General features: G+C 43.8%; 5 protein-coding genes across 8 annotated transcripts; 3 read left to right on the top strand and 2 right to left on the bottom strand.

The window, feature by feature from the left end:
* Nucleotides 1-364: 364 nt before the first annotated feature.
* ONS95_015000 (uncharacterized protein) lies at nt 365-2,316 on the top strand (the record flags this gene model as incomplete). Its single annotated transcript, XM_058508691.1, has 2 exons — nt 365-2,143; nt 2,248-2,316. 2 exons carry the CDS (start codon nt 365-367, stop codon nt 2,314-2,316), a joined length of 1,848 nt encoding a protein of 615 aa, XP_058356379.1.
* Nucleotides 2,317-15,869: 13,553 nt separating this feature from the next.
* ONS95_015080 (uncharacterized protein) lies at nt 15,870-17,161 on the bottom strand. Its single transcript, XM_058508767.1, has one exon. The coding sequence runs from the start codon at nt 16,777-16,779 to the stop codon at nt 15,928-15,930; it is 852 nt and encodes a 283-aa protein (XP_058356378.1). The 5' UTR covers nt 16,780-17,161; the 3' UTR covers nt 15,870-15,927.
* Nucleotides 17,162-17,171: 10 nt separating this feature from the next.
* On the top strand, nt 17,172-19,326 carry COQ2 (Para-hydroxybenzoate--polyprenyltransferase, mitochondrial precursor (PHB:polyprenyltransferase)). 2 transcript variants are annotated; one of them, XM_058508689.1, is made up of 2 exons: nt 17,172-17,809; nt 17,970-19,326. In XM_058508689.1, the coding sequence occupies exon 2, from the start codon at nt 17,979-17,981 to the stop codon at nt 19,242-19,244; it is 1,266 nt and encodes a 421-aa protein (XP_058356376.1). In that variant the 5' UTR covers nt 17,172-17,809; nt 17,970-17,978; the 3' UTR covers nt 19,245-19,326. The 2 variants fall into 2 exon arrangements, with proteins under 2 accessions (XP_058356376.1, XP_058356377.1); XM_058508690.1 differs by having other exon boundaries at nt 17,932-19,326.
* Nucleotides 19,327-21,747, bottom strand: ONS95_014998 (uncharacterized protein). 3 transcript variants are annotated; one of them, XM_058508686.1, is made up of 6 exons: nt 21,034-21,747; nt 20,699-20,983; nt 20,151-20,651; nt 20,024-20,103; nt 19,550-19,970; nt 19,327-19,501 (listed from the first exon to the last, which is right to left on the bottom strand). In XM_058508686.1, exons 1-5 carry the CDS (start codon nt 21,317-21,319, stop codon nt 19,935-19,937), a joined length of 1,188 nt encoding a protein of 395 aa, XP_058356373.1. In that variant the 5' UTR covers nt 21,320-21,747; the 3' UTR covers nt 19,327-19,501; nt 19,550-19,934. The 3 variants fall into 3 exon arrangements, with proteins under 3 accessions (XP_058356373.1, XP_058356374.1, XP_058356375.1); XM_058508687.1 differs by having other exon boundaries at nt 19,327-19,889; nt 19,939-19,970; XM_058508688.1 differs by having other exon boundaries at nt 19,550-19,889; nt 19,939-20,651.
* Nucleotides 21,748-21,899: 152 nt separating this feature from the next.
* On the top strand, nt 21,900-25,653 carry GCS1_2 (Zn finger-containing GTPase- Activating Protein for ARF). Its single transcript, XM_058508685.1, has 7 exons — nt 21,900-23,227; nt 23,300-23,372; nt 23,426-23,491; nt 23,541-23,686; nt 23,733-23,855; nt 23,904-24,489; nt 24,535-25,653. Exons 1-7 carry the CDS (start codon nt 23,217-23,219, stop codon nt 25,543-25,545), a joined length of 2,016 nt encoding a protein of 671 aa, XP_058356372.1. The 5' UTR covers nt 21,900-23,216; the 3' UTR covers nt 25,546-25,653.
* The last annotated feature ends 305 nt before the right edge of the window (nt 25,654-25,958 follow it).

The raw sequence follows: 25,958 nt of genomic DNA, 5'->3' as shown, positions 1-25,958 counted from the left end.
TATCCTTCTGAATTATCACTCTCTCAACTACTTTACTATTATCGACCCTATACTTACCTTATCCCTGCCCTAAGCCTTACCCTAGGCCTCTCCTATCTACCTTACCGGCGCCTACCTTACTAGCGCCTACCTCACCGTCGCCCTCTCCGATTTTTTACCGTTAATTCGTTACTTACCCCCCTATTTCAGCACCTAAGGATCAATTTCCACCGTCTAAAAATCGATTCTACCGGCTAGTTTTCGAGATATCATCACTTTTATAAGTTATCTCGCAATTCTACTGATAAATCACTAAGTTTTCATATTTCCCCTGATTTTTACCCCGCACTTTACCCCGCAATTACCCCTCTACCCCTCTTTTACTATGCCGTTCGAATGCCCCGCGTGTAAAAATGAATATATCGATATTCTCGATCATATTCGTAAAAAACACCCTACTGATTCCTTTACAGAGCTTCAATTACAGCCTATAGGCCTTGTTCCCTGCCCTACCTGTGCTACAGCGTGTAAAGGAGCCCACGGGATTAAGACTCATAGCGCTAAAATCCACGGAATCACCGGTAGCTCTAGGGTATCAACGCAGCACCGAATCCATACTACCCCCTCTGCCTCAGCACCCTTAGACGCTGAAATCGACGATTCTATAGGCACCCCCTACCCTGTAATCGATTTCCCTCAGCTACTAGCACCCTTTCGAGCCGCTACCCCTAAGGCCAGAGCCTCTCTAGGCCTTTCAGGCTCTGAATACCCTACAGCTCCAGGGGCTACAGGCCTGTATAAGTCGCCTCCAGCACCTACAAGCCGAAATCTCAGTACCCCTCCACCCCTACCAAGCCCCCCATTCGATATCTACCCAGGCTTTACAGGCTCTCTGTCCCCTGTAACTTCAGCACCAAATAGCCCTAAATCGCCTACCTACGCCCAAGTTACCGCCACCCCTCTAGGCTCTAAGCCTTCAGCACCTACAGGCTCCAAGCACCCTACGGCTTCAGGCTCCAAGACCCCTGTACCTTCAGTACCTACAGGCTCTAAGCACCCTACGGCTCCAGGCTCCAAGTACCCCGCACCTTCAGCACCTGCAGGCTCCAAGACCCCAGCACCTTCAGCACCTACAGGCTCTAAGCACCCTACGGCTCCAGGCTCCAAGTACCCCGCACCTTCAGCACCTGCAGGCTCCAAGCACCCTACGGCTCCAGGCTCCAAGTACCCCGCACCTTCAGCACCTACAGGCTCTAAGCACCCTACGGCTTCAGGCTCCAAGTACCCCGCACCTTCAGCACCTGCAGGCTCCAAGCACCCTACGGCTTCAGGCTCCAAGACCCCTGTACCTTCAGTACCTACAGGCTCTAAGCACCCTACGGCTCCAGGCTCCAAGTACCCCGCACCTTCAGCACCTGCAGGCTCCAAGACCCCAGCACCTTCAGCACCTACAGGCTCTAAGCACCCTACGGCTCCAGGCTCCAAGTACCCCGCACCTTCAGCACCTGCAGGCTCCAAGCACCCTACGGCTCCAGGCTCCAAGTACCCCGCACCTTCAACACCTACAGGCTCTAAGCACCCTACGCCTTCAGGCTCCAAGTACCCCGCACCTTCAGCACCTACAGGCTCTAAGACCCCTGTACCGTCAGTACCTACAGGCTCCAAGTACCCGACGGCTCTAGGCCCCGACCTCCCTACAGGCACCCGAAGGATTCAGACCCCACGGGGTATTTGGTACTCGATTCCAGGGGAAGTAGACGCTATACTCCCAGCGTACGACGGCCCTACAGGCCCTGAACCAGACTCCCTCCCAGGCTCTCGACCCCCCACGCCTACAGGCTCTACGTCACCTACATACGCCCAAATCGTCGCTACAGGCTATATACCCCCGAAGCCGTCCACTAAACGCCCTGCAAGAACACCCTCCCCAGGGGCTCAACGCCCTACGACACGCCAAAAGATAGGCCCTACGCAGCCTATAGAGCCTATAATCAAAGACAGCTCGTCCGACGAAGATCTTTATAGTGCCTCTACAGCGCCATCGTCCCCTACCCCTAGCTTTGAAGACGCTATCTCAACGCCTATACCAACTACACCTACCGATAAGACGCCTACCACACCTAGCCTACCCTCTGATAGCCCCTACTTCCCTCGACTATCACGAGTAGGCTCCCCTATAAGCAACCGAAGCTACTCACCCCTAGAACCACCCCCTAAAGCTCCCCAAGCTTCAGCACCCTCTCACGCTAAAGAGCCTATAATAATAAGCTCTTCTCCCCCAACAACCCCTACAACACACCTACCCTCCAAAACTACCACAACTCACCTACCCTCTAAAAACACCACAACTCACCTACCCTGCGAAACCTCCACACCTAGCCTACCCTGTAACCCAACACTCCAGGGCCGTACTATAGGGCCTACAGCGTCTAAACGCCCTATATCAACACAAGGCACAGCATCTTCAGCGCCTAAACGCCCTAGAACGTCAACACTAAAACGCCCTACCGACCCCCTCACATCTGAGCTACCCTTTGGATTACAACAATCGATCCACTGCCCCCAGCCTCAGGCTACCTCAGCACCTACACCCCTACACCCACAGGCTTCCTCAGCGCCTACACCCCTAGACGAGAGCGCTAAAGACCACTTGAACGCTATAAGCTCAGCGCTAAGAAACCCCTATATGCAATCCCTCATGAGATATAGCACTATTAAGGTCCCTGAAACACGTCTCCACGCCAGGCAAGCAGCGCTATTTACAGAGGCCGCTAATCGAGCGGCTTTAGCGTTCTTACGGCAGCCTAGAGAGAAGCAATTACTGGACTTTTTACTGCTTCCCAGGGTTCTCGGCCTAGGATTACAGAAGGAAGAGCTCGCTAAAACGCTGAAAGCCTACCCTACGACTATACCGGATATCCCTGAAACTCAGGGACCTCCCCCTGAACCCCCTACCCCCTCAAACGACTCCCCCGCCAAAAGAGCGACTAAGCTTCTGGAAAAAGGCTATATAGGGCGTGCCTCTAGAGCCCTAATCGACCCTACGCCTCTAGCTCCTAGCACTCCAGAGACGCTAAATACGCTATACTCGAAGCACCCTATAGGGCATAATAACCCCTTCAGTAACGCTAACCCCTCCCCGGGGCAAAATATCACCCCTGAAACGATACGACAGGCTATTCGATCGATTAATAGAGAGAAAGCCCCTGGCCTCAGCGGCTGGACCCGCCCGCTACTTGATATAGCGCTAAATTCGGAAAACTCCCCTGTAACTATAGCGCTTACACACCTAGCGAATATGATTCGACAGGGTACAGCTCCAGGGGTCGACCTCCTATGTGCTTCCCGACTTATAGGCCTTCAGAAGCCTGACGGAGGTGTGCGACCGATCGCTATAGGGGACCTTATTTATAAGGTAGCCCTAAAAGCGATCCTTATCAGCTCCTTCAAGCCGTCTATGCTTCTACCCTGCCAATTAGGCGTTAGCACCCCAGGTGGTGTAGAGCCTATAATCTTCCTCCTTGACGACGCTATTACCGGCCCAAATACCCTAAAAACTCAGCAAATCGCCTCCTTAGACCTTATCAACGCTTATAACCGAATCGGACGAACCTCAATAGCAGCTGCAGTCGCTAAATACGCCCCTACTCTCTATCGGACCGCTAAATGGGCCTATAACCAGCCTTCAGTGCTAGTAACAAACGAAGGCCACACGCTAGCAAGCGCTGAAGGAGTACGCCAAGGAGACCCTATTGCCCCCCTCTTATTCTCTCTAGCGATCCGCCCCCTGCTAGAGCACCTCCAAAAGACCCTACCGAAGGCTACAATTATAGCTTATTTGGACGATATCTATATCCTTAGCCCTGAAACTACAGCACTACTCCCTGTAGTTATAGAAGCCTTCAGGGACTCTCCAGTAGCTCTTAACCGCCAAAAGAGCACCGAAAGCCCTATTTCCCAGTTACAAACCACTGGACTTAAGGCCTTAGGGACCTTTATAGGCCCTGTAGCACACCGCCGAACGTTCCTCCAGGGGAAAATCGACACTCTCGCTACAGCGCTATATACCCTACGAGACCTCCCTAAACAACACGCTACCCTACTCCTACGGGGTAGTATACACCTACTCCTACGACACTTACAGCGCCAATTGTACTCGGAAGACCTACTAGACCTCTGGAGGTTAGCAGACCTACGAATCAAGTACGCTGTACAAGCCCTAATCGCTAGGGAGCCAGGGGAGAAGACTACCCTAATTCGCCAGGCTTTACTCTCTCTTCCAGTGAGAGAGGGAGGCCTAGGGCTCCCTATACACGCCTTATTAGCCCCAGGGCTCTATAGGGCAGCTAAGGAAGCCTCTCGATCGATTCTAGTGGCTATATGCCCTAATCTCTACCCGGAACCCCCTGGACGCCCTGTACCGACAGCCCAAGAGGTCTTCTCTAGTGTTAACCAAGACCTAGAAGAGAAGATTCTACCTACCCTATCAAAACAAGCGCTAAAATCGAAGCTTGAGAACGCTAGCTACCTCGGACGATACTGGCTTAGAACCCTGCCCACGCAAAAACACCACCTTTTAGCGGATTCTACAGTTACCGAAGCACTACGGACTAGGCTCTTACTCCCTGTAAAGCCCCCTATTTCGCCCTGTACCGCCTGTGGAGCCTACCCTCAAATAGGCCACGAAGACACCTGTAGAGGTGCTGAACGACGCTGGATTATACGCCATAACCAGGTTACCCGTGCATTTATTACTACCCTTTCTAGCCGGGAAGACCTTAAAGTGGAATCGGAGCCTACGCCAGCTAGAACGCCTATAGCCCTAGAAAACAGCCAACGACCGGATTTTTCAGTGCTTATAGGTACTTCTAGGCACTATTACGACGTTCAAATAGTAGCAATCAACAAGGATTCAGCACGCGAAGAAGCCTATGCTACGCTATCAGAGGCAGCAAACGCTAAACGGCTTAAATACAGCGACTTAGGCCCTGTATTTCACCCCCTGATCTTCTCGGCAGGAGGCCTAATGGAAGCCGAAACAGCGAAGACCTATAAGGCCCTACAGGGCCTATTAGGGCACTCTAGGGCTAAGTGGTTAGACGGGTATATCGCTAGCACCCTAACTCAGGCTCGAGGAATCGCTGCAACCTCGATCCTAGCACGTAGGTAGCTTATAACACACGCTATACCTACCCTACAGCACACACTACACCTACCCTATAACACACACTACACCTACCCTACGGCACACACGACACCTACCCTACGGCACACACTTCACCTACCCTAAGTAACTCACACTTCACCTACCCTGTGATACACACTCTATCTACCCTATAGTACACACTCTACCGACCCTGCGACTCACACTCTACCTACCCTTTGGTACACACTCTACCTACCCTATGGTACGCACTCTACCTACCCTGCGACTCACACTACACCTACCCTGTGGTACACACTCTACCTACCCTGTGGTACATACTCTGCCTACCCTATGGTACACACTCTACCTACCCTGCGACTCACACTACACCTACCCTTTGGTACACACTCTACCTACCCTGTGGTACATACTCTGCCTACCCTATGGTACAGACTCTACCTACCCTGCGACTCACACTACACCTACCCTTTGGTACACACTCTACCTACCCTTTGGTACACACTACGCCTACCCTCTGATACACACTTTACTTACCCTTTGGTACACACTCCACTTACCCTGTATTATCTCCTTCTGTCTTAGTACTCTACCTTCTGTACCCCTGACACCTTCAGGCTCTTACCCTCTGTATTATTAGTATAGTCCTTCTGTATTTCAAGACTATTAGAGAGAGATAAAAACACTCGTCGCAAGCTAGCGTAGTTAGAAACAAATATAACCCAAACCTCAAACCCTACCCTCTGTATTATTAGTATAGTCCTTCTGTATTTCAAGACTATTAGAGAGAGATAAAAACACTCGTCGCAAGCTAGCGTAGTTAGAAACAAATATAACCTAAACCTCAAACCCTAACCCTAAACCCCCCCAAGACTATTAGAGAGAGATAAAAACACTCGTCGCAAGCTAGCGTAGTTAGAAACAAATATAACCCAAACCTCAAACCCTAACCCTAAGTAACCCTAAACCCCTTAAGCTGATAAGGCTTGGTTTTTAGTAAGTAACTTTAGTAGCTACGTTAGTTTAGTAGCGAGTGTTATAGCTAACCTGATATAAGCTCTCTTCTTATTAGGTAACTTCCCAAATTTCACCTACTTTTAGTCCTAAGAGTTTAAGTTAAGGTAGCCTTAGTTTTAGAGTCTATTCTAGCTTTTAGGCTTCTGTCTTACTATTACTTAATATTAGCTCTATATTGTTATCTAGCTTAGAGCTATTATTATTTTAATACATATAGTCTTTAAGAGATATACTAATAACGTCCCCTTTAAGCGGATCTATAACACTTACAGAATCTCGCTTACTGTTGTTAACGTTACTTAACTAAGTGTAAATGTGATTTTCCTTAAGCTTATTAGTAGTTATATATTAATACACTATAGTAAGTTGTCGTGTTAGCTTGTTATAAGAGCCCCGTCTTATAATATTAGTATGCTTCTTATTCTTCTACGACCTTTTTTATTAATAAGAGCTGGCTATATAACTAGGGAGGCTATATTTAAAGTATAGCTTCTTTTCTCACTATTTGTTTATAACTTTCTTAGATAGCCTGCTGCCGTGTGGCTTTCCTTAATAACTTGGCTTTTAGAATATTATATCGAGTTTTATTTCTTGAAAGTAAAATAGTTTCTTATTATTACTCTCTTTTTTTTAGTATATATATGTTCTAGAGCGGTATTAGCTTTTTCTCTTGAGTGCCCTCTTGTAATTTCAGTTATTAATTTTAATAGCTATCTTAATAAGTTCTTATAAACTAGTAAGTGTATCTAATCTTGTAATCTTATCCTTTACTCTGTCCTTTAACTTCTTATAGTACTATACTTAAAGGGCATCGTTATTTCAGCTAATCTGATTAGTGAATTACTAGAAAACGGCAGTATATATAGTTACTAACCTGACTTACTTTAAGTTCTAGATATTTTGTTTAATAGTATAGTTCTGATTAATATCGCTAAAAACGCGATTAATCTTATATTCGAAACCTTTAAAAGTCATGAAGATTCTCTAGAATTCTTTAGTTATTACTATAAAGACCCTTTTATCCTTAGTCTAGTTTTAGATATAATCTGAAAGGAAGGTCTCGATCTAATTAAAGGCAGACCTTTAAAGAAAGAATAAAGCCTAAAGGACTTTATTAGTATCTATAGTAAACTGATAACTATTAAAACCTATATAAAGCTTAACTTACGTAAGGTACGCTTTAAGTTTAGATCGGTCTCTGCTATAAAGATCTAAGGCAGTGATCTTGAGTATATTCTTTACGTTAAAGACTTTAGTAAAAGCTAGGTTATTATTTAATGATCCTTTAACAGAGGATATATTATCTTTATAAGTTAGTACCTTTAATAAGAAGGTACTTAAAGTGTAATAGTCTGGTATTTACTTGTTGTAAATACAGAAGGCTATAGTTAATCTATCGTGTACTGTAGGGAGGAGCTTCATATAGTGTGAAAGTCTTGATTTATTAAAGTATTCTAGAGCTCCCCTATAAGAGGAAGCTCTAGGAGTTCTAGTTATATAAGTAGCCTCTGGTTAGCTAGAGCGCCTTAGGGAGTGCCTCAGGTGCGTCAGGTGCATAATATACCCCCTCGCTTAGCTTTATAATAGTAAGCGAAGCGATATAAATAGTGTAAACAATACTACCTGAACTATAATAGGAGTTGATACTAACTAACGGCGTTAGGTCTTAAGCGCTTAGTAGCTCTAAATATATAAACTAGGTAAGTCTCCCGGAACGCTCTTTTCTTAAATAATAACTTCGACGTAATATTAGTAAATATAGCTAAAAGCTCCTACGCTACCCGCGCTTCACGCGCCTCTAACCTCGCTACTACTCGCGTAGTAAAGAAGAAGACCGTAAGTTATTAATTTAAAGATTCCGACGTAGTTAGTGTTATAAGGAATCGTTAGAACTACGCTAATACTTATAAAATAAGCCCGTAGCCGCCGCAGCTCCCCTGCCGCCGCTACTCTATTACTACTACTATTACTATTACTACTACTAGTATTAGCACTAACTTCTACCTGCCGCCCTACTATAGCAGGGGCTATCCGTGCTATACCTTACAGCTACTGTATTCGCAGTAGTTTACAGGGTACACCAGGCGACCCCTATCGCGATAAAGAGATAGCTTTATACTATTTTTATTATTATAAAAATAATAAATTAGGTTATATTACTACCCCTGCCTACGCTACTGAACTTTTCGCCGGCTACTTAGTAGCCCGGGCCCTCTTAGAGGGCATACGTGTAAGTGTTTCCTTATATTATAGTATTAGAATAATAAAGTATTAAGGTATTAATATTAAAGTACTAAGCGAGGCTAACTCTATAATATATATAAGCTCTCACAGTCCGCCGGGCTACTATTCGAAAGGCCTTAGAAGCTAAGGAGAACGAGGATAAAGATAAGGATAAGATCTATACCGCTATCTATAAGTTATAATAGTAGTCTTATAGATTTTAGATATTATCTAACTATTAATATTAGCCGCTACTCCTACCCCTGCCTCTGCTCTCCGCAGAGAGACTACTATTCCCCCCCCCCCCTGCCTTATTTTTAGCGCTATAGGAATAAGCTCCGGCTCTATAGGAGCTGCTATTATTACCCCTACAGCGTATTTAGCCTTACGTGCCTCTACTTTAGCGGAAGTTAATATTATAACTGGCGCTACTTAGCAGTTAATTAACCTTCTCTTCCCTCCTTAGTAAGCGGTATAGGCTTTATAACCTTTAAGTAGTAGCTTAGGAACGTTACTCTTTTATTATTATAGTTCAGGCTAGTATATTAATGCAGCTTTATAACCCAGAAGTCGTAGCTTAGGATCGGGTCTTTTACTCTTTATATTATTTTAGTGCAGCTTTATAACCCTGAAGTAGTAGCTTAGGATTAGGTCCTATAATTCTACCTCTTCTCTCCTTTCTAATAGCGTTTAAGAACTATAAATATAAAGTAAAGGAAATATAATAAAAGAAAGTATCTATATAGATTATATAGCTTAAGTGAGCTTCTTAATATTAGCTTAAGAGTCTTGAAGGTTTAAAAGAGTGATAAATACTTTAAACTTCTGCTTTAGTAGGTTTTTAGTTAAGCTGTTAGCTAGTATATTATTTATTAGGAGATACGTCACCTGAAAACTCCCCTTTTTATACTCCTGTTGTAGCTATATATTCTATATATTAACGTGCTGAAGCTTTGTTAAGATTCGCTAGTTCTCTTTAATTATCAGCTGAATCATCTATTTATTATTATAGAATATATTCTATGGAGCTCCTATATTAAGCCTTAGCTCTTTAAAGAACCTTTAAAGCACTATTACCTCCTTAGTAGTCTATTCTATACTAAGAAGCTCTGCCTCGGTTGTTGAAGTAGTGATAGTATCTTATTAAGAGGCTTTCCAAATAATAGCTTCTCTAAATAGTATAATTAGGAATCCTTAGGAGGAATAACGCGATTTAGTATTATCTATAAAAGACGTATCTAAGGTAATAAGAAGGTATATCTCTCTATCTTTCTAACTATAGATAATAGCTAGGAATCTTAAGCTAAACAGATATTATATAATCTAATTAACCGCCTCTAAGTATAGCGCGCTTAAGTTAGTAAGGAAGTATGACAGTTAAGAGGCTATAAAGGCGATATCTAACCGGAGTATAATAGCTATATATAGTACTAACTTAACCTTCTCTTAATATTCCTTAATTTACTTAAAAGTTACTATACTAAGGTTCTTAACTAGCTCATAGTATAGGAGAGGCGTACTAGGGCACTTCCTATCTACTATATTAAACTTCTGAGCTATCTTCTTAATATAGATATTATATAAGAGAGACACTATCTTCTTTTCCCTATTTCGTACTACTTGTACTCCTAAGAACTATTCCACGTCTCCTAGGACTATTAGCTTATACGCCTTGTGTAGTCCGTCTATAATTATCTAGCTCTCTTCAGCGTATCTAATATAATATAAGACCTGAATATTATTAATATAAAACGCTATAAAGATAGTCCTATACTAGTTTGTAAAGATATATAGCTTCTCCGCGAGTAGAGATAAGTCTAACTTATTAAGTATCTTTATAAAGTCACTATACTAAAGTATAGGTGAGTCTCTTAAGCTATAAAGCGCTTAGTTAATTTCTATTACTATTCCTAGTCTTTTCTAGCTTTCCGGAGGGAAATATAAGACTAAGGCGCTTCTCTTATTTCTCTTTATATTAATAAAGGCGTTAATTATATTAAACTGCTTTACTTCTAAGTTAAATTAAGCCGCTAGTGCTATTATAACTCGGAACGACCTCGCTATAAGTATAGCTATATAAGTTAAGAATATTATAAAGTTATCTTATATATTACCTTGTATTATAATCCGAGACTTATAACGCTTAAGCTATCCTGTAGAATCTACCTTATAAGTAAATACCTACTTTAAGGGAATTAGTAAAGTAGCTGTATCTTCCCTAGGAATTAGTCTCTAATAATCTCGAGCTTCTAAGTTTAATATCTCCCTTTCCGCGTTAGCCTTAAACTGCTTACTATATAGGTAACTCTCTAGCTCTCTTTAGTTCTTAAGTAGCTTCGGGAGCTTCCCTTAATATTAGTTTTATAAGTTAGAAGCTCTTACCTTTACTCGGATATCTAATATAGCGCTTAAAACTACTACGTAAAGTATAATAGTGTTATAGCTATTAGCTCATATTAGAGTCTTACTATAGAAGGTTATAATAAACTCTTAAAAGCGCGAGTAGCTATCTTATCTTAGAGTTATTACTATAGAGTAATAGCCGCGTATAGTAAGCTTTTCACGTTCTCTCCAAGCTTCCTAAGTTACTTAGATTTCATTACACTTTATTACCCGCTACTATTAGCGGCTATTTCTAGCTACTTATAGAAACTCAGTCCCTATCGCTTTAGGAGGAGCTTCTAGAAGCTTAGTGACCTATTACTTAAGGTCTTATAACTATTAGCTAGGTAATATAACTTAAGGGTATATTTATTAGCACGCCTCCTTAATACCTAGACCGGTATTATTACTACTTATAGCGTCCCTCCGGTGCTAAAGTAAGAGATAATTAGTCTCTATAGCTTTAGTATCTCTCGAGGCGCCTCGACTTAACCTCTTATAAGGAGTTAGATCTCTACTACTATCGGCGAAGTTATTATTATAAAAGATTATATTATTACTCTCTACCCCTAAGGTCTAACTCTTATAAGGGGGTAATTCAGAGGTCTAAGGGAGCTCTAGTAAGTCGACCTCTATTAGCTCTTATACCTCTAGTACTACCCCCGAGCTTCGTAGAAGCTCTATCAGAGTAATATCTATTAGTTCTAGTACCTCCTTAGTGACTAGTATAGTAGTCTTAATACTAATATCAGCTTTAAATACAGCTTTACTTAGTTTAGCCGTATATTCCGCTGCAACTACATCAGTAATATTATTAATACCGTACTCTATATCTAGAGCGATAACGTTCTCTTCCAGGTCCTTAATAAGCTCTCTTAGAGTAGAGGTAAGTTAGCTAACCTTCCTCTCTTTCTTAGGGGAATAGAACGTTATCTTATTAAACCGGACGTTACACGTGATTACTACACGGCGTAGCTAAGGCACCTAGATCCTATATAAGTTAGAAGTAATATAACTAACTAAGTATCTAACGTGCGCCTTAAGGCTACCTCTATAATTCCTTCTAGCTTCTCTATTAGTTATAACTAGATATATACGCGCCTTATATATATATACTCTACTCTAGTTAGGTCTTAAGTCAGTTAAGAGCTTCTTTACTATTAGTAGATCGTACTACTGAAAATAGTTCCGAAACTATTCCTAGAGTACTTAATTTAGACTCCTTATCCCTTAGTATACGAGAGGACTTATATTATAAAGGTAGATTACTATATAATATACCTCTAGGTAAAGCTTCTCTAGTAGGTTCGCCTAAACGTGTATCTTAATAGATTTAGTAATAATCTCCTATCCTACGCGCTCCGCGCCGCCTATAAGTTCTTTAATATATAGTAAGGGATTCTCTACCTTTATCCCTTCTCTCGTAGTCTATTCCTTATACCTTAATATACCTCGAATAGCTATAACTAAGGTGTTATTATTATACCGAATAATATAGACTAATAGTTTATATTAACGCTTAGTCTAACGCTCGAAGTTCTTTAAGACTAGTATAACATGGCTAGCTAACTTACTTAGTAACATGTAGCTAAAGAGCTTCCTACTATACTCGTCCTTAATAATAAGTAGCTAGCGAGTGCTATTATAACCTATATTAAAGTTAAATAAGTCTTAGAGGATTCAGTAGAACAGCCTAACTACCTTATTCTCTGACTCCCGTCTTAATATAATATTTCCGGCGTATATAATAATATAATCTTTACACTAGATTCTTGATACTCCGTCGAATTATACACCTCTCCCTACTTTAAGTAACGCCTATAGAGTACTCTCTCTTAAATAGCTAGTGCGTAAGTACTATAATTACGGAGTTACAGAACGCTCTTTAAGTAGTTAACTTAATAATTAGAAACTTTACCTATTTAAGCTACGACTTAGAGTCGGGTATATTATAATAGGCGTGCGTATTAAGGTCACTAAGTTATAAGAGCGATAAGAGTATCTGAAAGCTTATATTTAAAGAAAGTCAGGTTAAACTTTTGAACTAGCTATCTAATAACTACGCTCGTCTGAACCTCCCCGTACTATAAAGTAGTATCTTTCCCTAAGTACTATAGCCCGGCGTCTTTTAGTAACGCCTCTAAGATAATATTAATATAGAAATCACAGATTATAGTAATATTATTAAGTAATAAGTCTTAAGTATTTAGACTATTTAGCTTAGCTAAGAAGTTCTTAAACACTTATTTCCTTTTACTAACTACTGGAATTTATTATATTCTAGCTTCCACGTAGTTATTATTAGTTAATCTCTTAAAGGAACTTAGAACTAGCTTATTCTCGTAATTAACTAAGTGCTAAGCGCTATAGTTATTAACTAAGGTACTCTCTAAGAGTACATAAGGAATATTAATAAAGTCCGTAGCGTAGATTCTAAGTATCTCTTTAAGGTCTAAGAGCTTTGAATTAATAGTAGCTATATTAACATTTCCGGGGTACTTCCCTTTAGCTTATTAAGACGATAGTTCTTAGTCCTTACTAAGCTTCTTCCTAGTAATCTAAGCTATAGAGATAGTAGTCTAGCCTTCCTTAGAGATCTCTCAGCGTAGTTCTATATACTTAGGTGCTTAGATAGTTTTACGAATCCTCTTAATTTACTTATTATTTAGACGGAATCTTATACTATTAGCTTAAAAGCTATTATAGGTGAAATAGAGCTTCTAGCACTTAATTAGAAGGTGCTAGTATCTAATTCTATAGAGGCAGTTAGTCTTCCTATCTCCTTAATTTAAACGAGAGCGATTCCGAGAGCTTCCGGAATAGTCTTATAAGCCTCCTGTATTAGAACAACTACTTAGTATCAGTATAGCATAGAAACTATTAGCTCCCTTGCCTCTGTTCTAATAATACTCCTCTATATTCACTATAAACACTAGACTATACTCCTCTAGTGTTATACTATACTAATGTCTTAGAGTGTTATCTCTTATAATATCAGCGAGTACTTAAGCGGCCTAAGTCTTTAACTAAACTAATACTATATTCAGGAAAGCTCGTATACCACGTACTTCTTATATATTAGGAATATTATACGCTCTCGTAAGACGGAAGTTCTTTTACTATAGCTTATACTACATACGAGGTTCAATTCGCGACTTCTTATCTTAACGTATTAGTAGGCTAAGTGTATTAGTATAATCCGAAATAACAGAGGTTAGTATTACCGCGTCTAAAGGTGCTATATTACACTTAATAGACCTGACTAGTGCTTATAGTCCTACGGCGCTCTCGGCCGTATTATTATTAATTACATCAGTTAGAATAGACTAGCTAATAGTACTATTTACCTAGTTAAAGAGGTTCTGAATACAGTTATTAAGCGCTATCTATTTAGCTAGCTTATTCGAGTACTCCCTTATTCGAGCTTCCTAGAGTACCTTAATATCTTTAAACTTAGCTTCCAAGGGCTTACTTATAAACGCCGGTAGTTCTATTATACTCTCTCTTTCCTTAGCAGTAGTAGTGTTCTATTTCACTAGTAAATCTAGGTCGGCTTATATTAACAATACTATCTACTTACTAAAGCGACTATTTATCTCCTCCTATATAAAATCGTCGATACTTAGGAGATTCAGTTATTACTTGATAATATTTCTAATATTATTAGCGTTAAGGTTAATAAATCTCCAGATTCCTTTAAGTTCAGTATAGTACTAGAAGGTCGTTTACTACTAGGGCTACTACTTTCTCTAATTAAGAGTATCGCCCTTATATTTAATTAACTTATCTTAAAAGTACGTTAATATATCTAAGAGGCTTTCTATAGAACTAATAGCGTTAAGAGTATTTCGGGAAGTTCAGGGAGGTATTTAAAGGAGTTCTTTAAGTAGCGGTATAAGTATCTCTTAATACTACCTATAACTCTACTTGTACTATGTAGTATACTTATATAGTAGCTTAAACGAGTAAATATAGCTCTTAACTATCGTGTACTATAGGGAGGAGCTTTATGTAGTATGAAAGTCTTAATTTATTAAGGTATTCTAGAGCTCTCCTATAAGAGAAAGCTCTAGGAGTTCTAGTTATATAAGCAGCCTCTAGTTAGCTAGAGCGCCTTAGGGAGTGCCTCAGGTACGTCAGGTGCACGACATAATCTCTAATAAATAAGAGGTAGGTGTATCACGTAGATAAGAAGATAGTTACTAAGTATTAGAATACTATTTAAAGTTAAGTATAAAGCTCTTATCTAATAGCAGATATACTAGTCTTATATAAAACCTTTGTTCCCTGAGGATCCCTACGGGTCTTGCGATCTAAAGCTCTAAGAGCCTTAGATCCTATGGCTCTAAAAGTTCTATGCTATCACGTGACATATAGTCCCGTGATTCCATTCCTAGTTCTTAGCTTCTCTGTGTAGCAAGGCTGCCGAGCCTTAAGGCTAAGACACACACGTGATACTCCTTCTGAGTGCGTCCGTAACAATTAGTAAGAGAAGTCTACTGTACTTCTCCTGCGACTAAGGTAGGGCGGGAGCTACTGCCTCCGCTAATCAGCAGAGGAAGTACATTATACTTCTACTAGGAATACTGTTAGGGTTTAATTGAGGATCTTTCGGTAGAGGTAGGATTTTTGCACAAGAGCGTCCTTGATACGTCGCTCCCAGTCGACCCAGTTGGCTTTGGAGAGGTCCGGGCAGGAGGCGAGAACCTAGGAGGAGTTTGATTTATCCGTCGAAGCCATTTGTGCGTTTCCTCACAAGTCCAGTATTTGTAGATTCGGCGTTGCTTGCGGGGTTCTTGTTCTCTTGCAAAGAAATGATCGTAGTCGGGTTGAATACGTTCTGGGGGTCGAACGTCGAGTCCGAAGGGAGGGTTCCTGGAAAGTGAAGTGCAGGTAGAGATACCTGAGACGACTGAGGGGTCTTTGCGAGTGAACCAGTTTCTGCGTTCGATTGACGTAGGAGAGTCGGCTTCTGAGGAAGAGGGAGGATTGTATTCGCTAGGCTAGTCCTAGGTTCGCTAGTCCTAGGTTCGCCGTATGACTCTAGCCTCGCAGCCTTGCGACGTCAGCCTTGCCCATGTGATCAGTCCATCACATTATGTATCGCGTTGCAGGATCAGAAAACTTGTGCATGTAAAATAAACCCAAGGTCAAGGTTGCTATCATTGATTGCTTTTGCCAGTTCTAAGTACAGGTCCTCTTGTTGTCATGTCGATCCACCGACCTGCAGAGCCAGAAGGAATATCTCGACGCGGGAGAATACAACGAAGCAGGCGCCCCCAATACCAATGCGTACAAGGATGAATCACTGTCCCATCTGCTGTCCGAATAATAAACGAGTATTTACATGAATTTCGCAGCTTGTTCTGGTCTGCTATTTCTATCATAAGATGTTCCGGGTTGAAACATGCAGTGTTATGACACAAGTGCGACACATGATATTCAGGTTCACTAGTCTTTCGAGAGGTGAGGCGAAGATCCTGTCCATATCCAGCTGCAACAACACCTAACTGATGACTGAAGGGCTGTGAACCCACTTTCCCCCGGCTACTAGGTAGATAGGTATTACGCATATTGAATTTGACGTATCCATTTTCGTGCGCAGTAGCATTCCCTGACATCCAACACCCTAACTCATGTCCTGTACTCACTGCACCTATCTGCCGCCGACAGAAATCAAGTGCAAACCCTGGATTCAGGTCGCAAATCGACTCAATAGTAGTACTAGCGTCGTCCATTTGCTGTTCTTCAGTAACTATTGCTTGCGCAACAGTATCCCGAATCATATTCACAGACTGGCTTGTACTAGGACGAGGAGGGGTACAAGGCGGGAAAGGAGGAGGCTGAAGAGTCGTAATGATAGCATCTTGGTCATTAAGCGAACGTCGTACATCCCTCCAAAACGCAGTCAGTGATTGCCTCTGGGTACTAGTTGCAGATAACAGCAGATCTCTAAACGCAGAGAGATGCTCACTAGCAGTTCGCTCTGAACCTTGACACTGAGTAGAAGGCATTCTGATTAACAACTACTAAGTAACAGATTGTTGGTATCGTACCTGTAAACAAATAACAAGTGTATATCGATATACGTCAAAATCAAAGGTTCAATTTAAAGGTGTTCAAAAGTATGTATTGTAAAGAGTGTCTAAGGGTCAGAATATATACCACTTCTCGAACAGCCCCCGGCTAGCCTCCGAAGGGGGTCCTTCCCCTAACTGGGATTACCTGTCCCCCTTGATTGCCCCTGATATTTCCATGGTATAGGTCTGCGGACCAACAAAAGTATCTAATCTTCTATCCCCTTAACTGCGTTTCTACTCCGTATGCACCGTCCTGAAAGCCCTGTAAGTGAAGCCTGTAAGCGAGACTGCTAGCCTAAAGGAGGATTGATACACAGACGACCCCCCCCACACGACCTCCCCCCTTGTCAGACGAATCAGAAGCTTCAAAAACCACGAAAAATTGTAGGCACAAAGGTATTAAAATCACATTCTCCCACGCTTTGGTTAGCAAACCCCCAGAGGGGACCCCGTGCTATACCTACGCTCTAACCCTAACTGACCCTAACCGTTTGTAACCTTTAGAAATATGCTCAGGAGTAGTACAAGTGTGAATGTGCAAAGTAGTGTTGATAGCAGTCCTCTATTGGCTGCAAGGGGGGGTCGTCTGTGTATCATTCCTCGCCTAAAGAGTTGTCAGATCGGCCGCTAAAGCTTGCCCCACACGCTGTTGCCACCCTGGAGCACGTTGAAGGAGACGTGCATGCCACAGTTAAGGGGATAAGGCTGTGAGCTCTAAGGATAAAGCATTAACGCCTCGCCGAAATCGCTAGCGCCTTAGGCAGAATCAGCTAAACACTCCGAGCACAGGCCACCTAAATTTAACAGCCTTCTCAAACCACCAAACTCTGTCCCGACCGCGACACATACACTTACACTTACACTCGTTCAACTTTGTTCGGCTGACATGACGGGCAATGGATGCATCTAGTAATTTGCGCTTTGTGGAGTTACAAGGTCAAACAAAGTTTACTTCTTTCCAACTGTGAGTCGTGTCGCACCCTATTTTATATGTTCTTCCTGTACAGCTCCATCCCTGAATCATTTCTGTAAAATGATTGGGCATCTTAGAACATCATCAGGCTGAAATTTTTCCACTTTGAGCAGTTGGCCAGCATGAAGTCCATAAGCTGATTATTAAAAAGGCGCACAGCATGACTTTGGTCAGCTCCGCGTCGAGATGCGCGATTTTTCGCCTGCCAAGTGGGTGCAGGAGGTCCGTGGTGCGGACTGCACTCGGATACCAAAGAACACATGAGAGCTATTCTTTGGCCGGCAGCAAATTACAACCAAAGTCTGGCCTTGTATCAACTCATCAAGTTGTATGCTCTACATTGCATAGAAGACATCTTCACCAATCGCTCAACAGACCTTCACTAGCTGCAACCCAGACACCAACCTCGCGGTCTCCTGAGCCAGAAACTCAACCGCTAGCAGCATACAAGGCTCCAAAGACCGGGCTCCTCTCAATATTACCTTCGTCATGGGTACCTTACGCAGAGCTTGTCAGACTTGACAAACCTACTGGAACTTACTACCTCTTCTTTCCCTGTCTCTTCTCGACCCTCCTCGCTGCTCCGTTAGCAGTCCCAATGGCACCTCCTCTCTCCGTTCTCAGCACATCTATACTCTTCTTCAGTGGTGCCCTTATCATGCGTGGAGCAGGCTGCACCATTAATGATCTCTGGGATCGTAACCTCGACCCGCACGTGCGACGGACACGTCTCCGCCCCATCGCTCGAGGAGCAGTGACACCTTTCAATGCCCTGGCATTCACAGGCGTACAACTCTTCACCGGACTCGGGATACTTCTCCAGTTCCCAACTCAATGCCTATTCTATGGGATTCCCAGCTTGTTGCTTGTTGCTTCATACCCACTGGCCAAGCGAGTCACACATTATCCACAATTTGTTCTAGGGTTGACTTTCTCGTGGGGAGCTATTATGGGTTTCCCAGCTCTTGGAGTGGACTTGTTGCAGAACAATGCTGCGTTAGCTGCTGCTGGATTTCTCTACACTTCCAATATCGCGTGGACGGTGTTGTACGACATGATCTATGCTCATATGGATATCAAGGACGATGCTAAAGCTGGGATCAAAAGTATTGCCTTGAGACATGATGTGCAAACGAAGCAGATCCTGAGTGGGTTAGCTGTGACCCAGATCGGCTTGCTGGCAGCTGCTGGGGTCGCTGTGGGAGCAGGTCCAATTTTCTTCGTCGGTAGCTGCGGAGGTGCGGCTATTACATTGGCTGTTATGATCAAGAAAGTCAATCTCAAGAGTGTCAAGGATTGCTGGTGGTGGTTTGTGAATGGGTGTTGGCTGACTGGTGGTGTAATATCAGCTGGGTTGGGAGCAGAGTATCTCGTACAGTATTCAAAGAGATCTGATACAGCAAAGGTGGTGGCTAAAGATAGATGAAAGAGCGCTTGTTCGACCGTGACTGTTGATCCACAAACCTATTCAAGGGGGGCTTGTACGATACCAACACATAAACTTGACATTTGTACAATTCAACTCCTCTATTTACAATTGACAATGGCCTACTCCATAGACTTGACATTATTTGCAACTTTGAACTTCGCGCCAGTCTTACTCTTCACCTGATCCAAATCAACTCCTGGTGCTAACTCCGTGAGTGTTAAGCCGCCCTTTACTCTATCCACTTCAAATACACACTACAAAGATTAGCTTCAGCCTTCTGAAACATAAAACACGTAACTTACCAGATCCGTAATAATCGTACTAACGACCTTTGCCCCCGTCAAAGGCAGACTACAAGTCTCAACAATCTTCGGGCTACCATCCTTCGCAACATGATCCGTAGCAACCACGATCTTGGTCTGATCCGGGTTTCCAACCAAATCCATCGCTCCTCCCATACCCTTGAAGACCTTACCTGGAATCATGAAGTTTGCGAGATCTCCATTAGCAGACACTTGGAGTGCACCGAGAACGGAAACATCGATGTGGCCGCCTCGGATCATAGCGAAAGACTCGGCAGAATCGAATGTTGAGGCGCCAGGTACGAGAGTCACGGTTTCTTTGCCGGCGTTGATTACATCGCTGTTAATGTCAGCTTGATTTGCTGCGATTTTACGTGCCAAGTACTTACGCATCAACCTGTTCTTCCGTGGGGTATGGTCCCTAGTTTTATTTAGATTTTTCCGCGCTTCAGTTGAAGGCACAGTTGAGCTTACCATTCCGAGAAGTCCATTCTCCGACTGAATCCAAACTTTGGTCTCTGGCGACAAGTATGATGGTGCCAGGGTAGGCATTCCTGGAAAGTGTTAAGACGGCACAAAGACCATCAGAATGCACACTCACCAACTCCAAGATTCACATAATATCCATGCTTCAATTCCTTCGACGTCCTCTTGGCAATTCTCTCTCGTCGCAGCTGAGAATCAGATTTCTTCACCTCACCCTTACCCTCAACCGGTTTCAGCACCTTACTTTCGAGAGTCTTCTCAACTGTTGCAGGTACAATACGATCCACGTAAATCCCAGGAATATGAACATTGTCGGGGTGGATCTCTCCAACAGGAACGATGTTCTCCGCTTCGACAATGGTAATCTTAGCTGCCTTTGCCATGATCTGTCCAAATGTCTTGGTGGTGTATCGGAATTGACAGTTTCCTGCCTCATCGACCTTGTATGCTCGCAGAATCGCAACGTCGCCTTTAATCGCATTCTCCATGTTATAGATCTTGCCGTCGAATATCCTTGTTTCTCTGGGCTTGCCGGCCTCGAGAATGGTGGTCTTTCCTGTCGCCTTGTCCACGGGTCCGAGTCTTACGGGAATGTCTCCAGATTGTAACAAGGTATCTATAATAGTCAGTGTGGTTCCATGGGGAAGACCAAACATAACTTACTAACTCCTGTAGGGGTATAAAACGCTGGGATGCCAGCACCACCAGCACGTATCCTCTCAGCAATGGTTCCCTGCGGACACAACTCAATTGCAATCTCTCCAGACAGATACTTTTTCTCCAGTGTTTTGTTTGCGCCGAGGAAAGACAGGATCAATCGTTCGATCTGTCCGGATTCCACAAGAGGTGATAATCCTCCACCACTTCCTGAGCCCGCATTGTTTGACACTGCTGTGAGGCCACTCAACCCCTCCTTCCCTCTCCTTTCGATGGCTGCGATAATGGTTTCTACGATTGAGTTAGCATGAGTATCAAATCCTGGTGCGTGATTTCCTCACCAGCTGTCCCGCAAAGCCCAAACCCAGCACTCAATACTATTGATCCACTCTTCAAATCTGCCACCGCATCGTCCGCATTCTTGTACACCTTCGATCCTCCTCGCACAGCTGTCGGCGCCGGATCTCGCTTCGCGCTGGTATTCGCTTTCTGTTCGTATCGTATCGACGTCGTGTGAAGCTGTCGTAGGATCAGGAATCGTGGGGTGGGGTTCGTTCGAGCGGTTCTGAAGATGGCATTACGTGTCGAGCTTGCTAGGCAAATGGTTGCGATGCGTCTGGTAGCCATTTTTACAGATTGGAATCAGAGTCTAAATGGTAAGGTAGAGGAAACAAAATAAAATTGTAAACATGGAGTGGAGGTTGAAGTCGAAGATATGATGACGATTCCTGTTCTCCACCACCAGTTCTGCTCACACAGCTCCGAGCCCGACAAATATGGATCGGCCATTGTTTTATTAGCGATGGACTCGACAGTGACGGGATCTTGCAGGCGTTCGGATGTTACCTTTGCCGGCTTTACCTAGGGTAGGACCGCCAGCTACGCCCGCCCAATATGATGGCACGTGAGAATACCAAGGATCTTTGCTCGTAATACTCTAGAATTAAACTCCGAGACGGCGCGGCTGTATTTCTGTTGCCGATTGCTGTGAATCGAAAGATATAGATCTTATGGGTAAAGCAAGTGAAAGATAGTAAAAAACCTCACTAGACTACCTACTCAGAAGCTTTGAGCCTTAGGTACCCAGGTAGATCCTAAGGTAAAGCTCTGAAAGCTTTATGATAATCATGTGACTCTAAGTACTGGGATTCCGTCTTTGACTACAGTCCCTTTCAATGTAGTTTCGGAATACTTAGCTATAGGTAAGGTATCCGGAAACTGTTCGTAACTTGCTTTTCATTCCGGTTCTCAGGGTCTACACCATTTCCCCGAGCTTTTTTATATACAAACAATTATACTGCTTGGCCTCGTAGAAAAAGCAACGTTTCTTACCTTATTCAAACAACTGCCAAGTACTCCGAAATTAAGTTGAAAGGGACTGTACTCGTAGGTAGGTATCTAGCTTCCCCGCTATCTTATGCAGCGAGGCTGTGGAGAGCCTTAATCCAAAGACGCTCTTCCTATCTCTGATCGTCACAGCCCTTTAACAACTTGATAAGGTACTTGCTAAGAACATTTATAGCCCAGACCACTGAAGGCAGCTAGCCTATAAGTCTTTGATCCCTTCTACCTCAGATATTCGAAGAGCAGATCCTGGGGTACAGCAACAGAGAACCATTTTATCACCAGCGCCGACTTGTGAACCTGACTTCTAGAATCGATATTTGTACTCCTGTACTATATCTGTTGTTCTCTTGGGTAATTGAATTGAGTGGCAATGCGAGAGATCTGAAGGGTAATACGGGCAGTCGATGTGGAAGAGGCTGGGAGGTCCTCCAAAGCCCATTCAACATTGCCGAGGATTCCCCATGACGTTGCCGAAGCCCCACTAAGCCGCATCATATGGCGCCCTGCAAGTCGAAAACATCTCCCTAGTTTTCGTTCCCCCACTTCAACTCTGGTCTATTGTACATCTGAAATATCTCCTTGCACTGTCTCTTGTCGCGCCTCGCTCTACCTTATTTCAGATGCAACGCTACCTACACTCGGAAACTCTAACGACCGAAGAGAGAGATAGTGGGGTGAAGACACGCCAGACACGACAGGAAGACCGAGTTAGGGGATGTGCATATTACGTGCTTGAGACACGGTCTTTAAGTGGGTGCCCGCGCGAGGCTGCGGAAAGGGCCTGGCAGAGTGGGGGTCTCCTAGAGGATTGATTACAAAGGGGCATCGCAGTGCATCCAATCTGCGTGTGGTGAAGTGGTGGACTTCTGGAATTGTTACGATATCCATCGAGGGGGGGAAGAGGGTGAGACTGCATCTGCAAAAGCGGTTAATTGTTGGCAGAACAGAAAAGACCCGGACGCGACAACTATTCTGTCTCGAGATATTTGCTGGTAGCCTTCTCCAGCCTCGGCGGAACCTGCGCATGCGATTCGAAGAGAAAGAGACTTCAAGAGCATAATAGTTGTACGATTCGGAACATACATCCAGCAGCATACACGAGGAAAAGGAAGGCAGCACTTGAGAACATACGTGCTTCCAGAACATATCTCCTCTTTGAGTGAGTGAGTAGAGCAAAATGGGGCTCTTGTGAGTTTTGCCAGGAGACTATAGCATGGAAATGCCATCACATAGGTAGACGCTAATCCTGTATCTTTATAGAGCTTTAGGAACCCCGCTCGACTGGCCGGAAGCTAAGAATAATGCGAATCATGTCCGGGAATGGGGGATCAAGGTACAGATAGCTATGACTTGAGAGGACCGCATACTGATAAGGCGGTTGATTAGCAATTGTTAGCCATATGGAATAGGGCAAAGGGAAAAGAGAAAGATGCTCTACTCTGGGGTGATGAGGTTCGTTCTAGGTACAGATTATGGGTGAATGGCACTGATAGGGATACAGGTCGAATATCTGGTTGTTACATATCAGGAAACAGATCCTCGGGTTACACTATCCTTGAGACAGGCGGATATCTTGACTGCTCTGGCACAGGACGAGAAGTTATGCATAGAAGGAGGTTGTGTGCCAGATTTGCAGGATGTAGACAGGTATAACATGTGTGGTTTTCGTAACAAGCTTTTCTGACTTGAACAGGGCAAGCACGCTACCAATCTTCCATCCTGAGTTCGGACGATTCATGCTGGAGGCTACACCTGGAAAACCGTGGGGAATCGGCTTCAAGGATTTATTAGATGTGGAGACAAACATGAGATTGAGGTAAGGCTGATGATAATCGAAATTTTCGAATTTCTCTAATTAGAACAGGCGAAAAATTGCAAAGGATCATATGCATCCAGAAGAATATCCCATCACATTAACGACATATCCGCGACTTGGAAGCCCAGGGATTTTCACGACACCATATTTCCCGCTATCTGGCTGTAAGCTACGGTCACAATTTGTCCCTGACGAAATTGCAAACCCTCACATCCGATTCCCTACTTTGGCAGCAAATATCCGCTCACGAAGAGGCCGAAAGGTTCAAGTGAACGTTCCAGTATTCAAAGACGAGAATACTCCTTGGCCTTGGAAAGATCCTACAGTCAACTATGATTTACACAACTGGCCTGAAGACGATGATGTCCGGAATGGGGCTTCTCCAGATAATTTCATTCATATGGATGCCATGGCTTTTGGAATGGGAAGCTGTTGTTTACAGATCACTTTTCAGGCTAAGAACATCACAGAAGGACGAAAGATGTATGATCAGTTGAGTCCGTTAGGTCCAATTCTTTTGGCTCTAACTGCGGCTACTCCAATCTACAAAGGATTCTTAGCAGACACAGATGTGCGGTGGAATCAGATCAGCGCCGCAGTCGATGATCGGACACCTGAGGAATTAGGGGAGAAGGTAGGCGCTCTAAACTTCGTGCGCTACGAAGTTAACATATTCCAGCCCTTGAAAGACAGCCGTTGGCGAATACCAAAATCTCGTTATGCCTCGAACTCTACCTACATATCAGATGATCCCCGCCTAAGGAAGGAATATCTTGATCCTGAACTCGTCACAGATCCAGACGTTAAACAACAACTCATGGACGGCGGTATGGATTCTGTCCTCGCTACCCACTTTGCACATCTCTTTATCCGCGACCCTATTGTAATCTTCGCCGAAGACCTCCAAGATCTCGACCTTACCAAAACCGACCACTTTGAAAACCTGCAATCCACAAATTGGCAGCACATCCGCTTCAAGCCTCCACCACCGAACAATGACATCGGCTGGCGAGTCGAATTCCGACCCATGGAAATCCAAATCACCGACTTTGAAAACGCCGCATTCTCGGTGTTCATTGTCCTCATCACCCGCGCTATCCTCAGTTTCGACCTCAACTTCTATATCCCTATCCCTAAAACAGACGAGAACATGAAAACAGCCCACAACCGTGACGCTGTCCTGAAAGACAAATTCTACTTCCGCAAAAACCCCTTCCCGACACGCTTTCCCCGCCCGTATTCTCAGAATGGCGGCTCGAGGTCAGGAACTAACACCCCTACTATCAGCCGTCCGCCCTCGCCTACAGGCCCAGTCGAGGACGAATACGCGCTCATGAGCATCGACGAGATCATGAATGGCAGCAAGCCTGACTCTGATAACAACTTCCCAGGTCTGATCCCTCTCGTGGAGAGCTATCTCGATAGTATGAACGTCGATGTCAAGACGAGGTGCGAGTTAGCTGCGTACCTGAACCTGATCAGACGGCGTGCCGACGGCACGCTCTGGACGGCTGCGAAGTGGATCAGGGAATTTGTGAGAAGCCATGAGGAGTACAAGGGGGACAGCGCAGTGGGAGAGAAGATCAATCATGATTTGATTGGGGCGGTGATTAAGATTGAGAGTGGAGGACGGAAGGACGTTAAGGATATAAAGAGCTTTCTTGGGAAAGAGAATTCATGGTGTAGCTAGTGATCAGTGAAGCCTTGAGTGGTTTCGCTGGTACGTAATCAGCTATTGTGCACATGTAGTGAAGATGTAGTGGCAACTAGATCTTATCCATGACGCTGGCCATATAAAACAGATTCGAGCGTCTCACAGAGGCCTCGGATCTCAACTAGACTCAAGTGAAGGTAATCAGATTCTATTTAGAGTCTACAGCTGAAGAGAGAAGAAGGTAAGGGAGGAGTAGAGACTATGTACATGAGACATCCTGACTTTCCACGCCGGCTTAGGCCCTTGCCGTATGTCAAGGGCCAAAATTCAGCTAACGTCGCACTTTACGGACCAGCGACCATAATAGGCGTGGTCCATAAGACGTCTATCTGCACCCAATTCAACTGGCAGTGGCTCTTGTTTTCCGCCGGTTTGAACCTGGCAACTGC

Source organism: Cadophora gregata, assembly GCF_030347475.1.
Source record: "Cadophora gregata isolate MNR1 chromosome Unknown scaffold_9, whole genome shotgun sequence".
NCBI classification, from domain to species: domain Eukaryota; kingdom Fungi; phylum Ascomycota; class Leotiomycetes; order Helotiales; family Ploettnerulaceae; genus Cadophora; species Cadophora gregata.
The sequence above is the reverse complement of the archived record's forward strand: the minus strand, read 5'-3'. Positions and strand labels throughout refer to the sequence as shown.

Coding starts and splice junctions, on each gene's coding strand:
- COQ2 (XM_058508690.1), top strand. CDS start 17,746: ATGCATCTAGTAATTTGCGCTTTGTGGAGTTACAAGGTCAAACAAAGT. Junction 17,810..17,931: donor AAGTTTACTTCTTTCCAACT/GTGAGTCGTGTC, acceptor CACTTTGAGCAG/TTGGCCAGCATGAAGTCCAT.
- ONS95_015080 (XM_058508767.1), bottom strand. CDS start 16,779: ATGCCTTCTACTCAGTGTCAAGGTTCAGAGCGAACTGCTAGTGAGCAT.
- GCS1_2 (XM_058508685.1), top strand. Junction 23,492..23,540: donor CTCTACTCTGGGGTGATGAG/GTTCGTTCTAGG, acceptor ATAGGGATACAG/GTCGAATATCTGGTTGTTAC. Junction 23,687..23,732: donor GATTTGCAGGATGTAGACAG/GTATAACATGTG, acceptor TGACTTGAACAG/GGCAAGCACGCTACCAATCT.
- ONS95_014998 (XM_058508687.1), bottom strand. CDS start 21,319: ATGGCTACCAGACGCATCGCAACCATTTGCCTAGCAAGCTCGACACGT. Junction 20,652..20,698: donor TTATACCCCTACAGGAGTTA/GTAAGTTATGTT, acceptor TGACTATTATAG/ATACCTTGTTACAATCTGGA. Junction 19,890..19,938: donor ACGGAAGAACAGGTTGATGC/GTAAGTACTTGG, acceptor TGACATTAACAG/CGATGTAATCAACGCCGGCA.